Source organism: Echinops telfairi, unplaced genomic scaffold (genome assembly GCF_000313985.2).
Source record: "Echinops telfairi isolate 266 unplaced genomic scaffold, ASM31398v2 ScPeMD7_7457;HRSCAF=8495, whole genome shotgun sequence".
In the NCBI taxonomy this organism is placed as follows: Eukaryota; Metazoa; Chordata; class Mammalia; order Afrosoricida; family Tenrecidae; genus Echinops; species Echinops telfairi.
The window spans coordinates 18073784-18075332 of NW_022111357.1; the positions used below are offsets into that span (position 1 = coordinate 18073784).

Consider the following 1549-nt stretch of genomic DNA (forward strand, 5'->3'; position numbering starts at 1 on the left):
TCCGGAAGATCGCTGGAGGGCAGCAGGAATTGAGCAAGTAGCACAATCTCTCCGAGCTTCTGGAAATAGCAGATGACCGAGTGAGTTTGTACATTCCTTCTCGCGCCAAAATAAACAAATAAATCTGAACGTCTCTGTAGTCCGGCTCCACTGGGCGCTCCCGCCCACGGCCTCTGGAGGGCGCTGTCCCTTTAAACCCAGGTCCTGCGTCCGCCAGGACCAATCACAGTGGACAGAAGTTCTTTAAAGACCAAAGGAGGGAATTCAGCCTGAGAAAGTGGGCCTGGCAGGGGCGTGCCGTCCAGCCAATTGGAACCTCCCCAGAGACCAGTGACTCACGTGCAAAACTCCACTGACCAATGTCAGGGGCGTCTGGGGGGCGGGGCGGCTCCCGTGACTGTGTCCAGACCAATGAGCACGTGGTCCACGGCCTATAAGGGCAGGGTGGGCCCGGACAGGAGGCTCTGGGATCAGTTTGTCCCCGGCGCAGGTGTGCCTTGGGTCTGCTTCGCGGACCCTGCCGCCCCGTCCCTGCCTCCGCCCCGCCCCGTGCCTTGACCCGGGCTCAGCCGCTCCCCCTGCCCGCCTCCCCCACAGCACCCCCTGGGTTCTGCCATCCGGGGCCAGGCGGACGATGCCGTCGGAGAGCAGAGCAGAGCGTCCGGACGGGGCGGCCGCGCAGGCGGGGACGGCTGCAACCTCGGCAGTGGCCACCGCCGCCGCGACAGGCAGCGGCCCCGACCCAGAGGCCTCGTCGGCCTCCCTCGGACGACACCTTAGCGGGCTAACCTGGCCCCAGGTGAAGCGGCTGGACGCGCTCCTGAGCGAGCCCATTCCCATTCACGGGCGCGGCAACTTCCCCACGCTGAGCGTGCAGCCCCGGCAGATCGTGAAGGTGAGGGGGCGCTGGGAGGGCGCTGCGGGGCTGTCCCGAGACCCTCGCCGCCAGAAGGCACCTGGAGTCTCCCCTAGTGGCTGGACAACTCGGGAAACAGAGCCAGAGAGAGCCAGGGCCAGAAACCAAACCCAGAGCCATCCAGCTCATAGGGACCGTATATAGGGTTTCCGAGGCTGTACTCTTTTGGAGGGGTGGCAGCCTCCTCGTCCTCTCCTGGGACGTCTAAACTGCCGGCTCTTCGGTTAGCAGCCTAACCCGCAGGGCCGCCAAAGCTCCTTGAGGGTCTGTAATAAATCTCACAATACATCCTTTGTCCCCTGCACCTCAGGATCCCAACCCACCTGGTGTCCCGACCCTGTCCCTGGAGAATCCCTGATTCTCCTCCCACCACTCCCAAGCCTGGCCCGCAGAGAAGGGGGCAGGGAGCGAGACACCCGTCCCAGCTCCCAGAGAAGCACAGCAAGGAAAAATGGCAGGTGGCTGAGATGGGTGGGTGTGCATGCCTGCACCTGAAATAGCTCTTTATCCCCAAGGAGGGATCTCAGGGTCCAGGGGAGACTCCACCCTCGGCTTCTCTCCGCCCACCCTGCAGAGGTGGGAAGACCCGCAGAAATCTAAGTAGGACTGCCTTCTCAGCATCATAGGGAAGGG

General features: G+C 63.3%; 1 protein-coding gene across 1 annotated transcript in view; it reads left to right on the forward strand.

The window, feature by feature from the left end:
- Window positions 1-634: 634 nt before the first annotated feature.
- The window catches only part of TENT5B (terminal nucleotidyltransferase 5B), a 7714-nt gene continuing 6799 nt past the window's right edge, over window positions 635-1549 (forward strand). The window contains exon 1 of the mRNA XM_004705071.2: window positions 635-895. Coding sequence (XP_004705128.1) covers window positions 635-895 — 261 coding nt within the window. The remainder of the gene's footprint in view (window positions 896-1549) is intronic.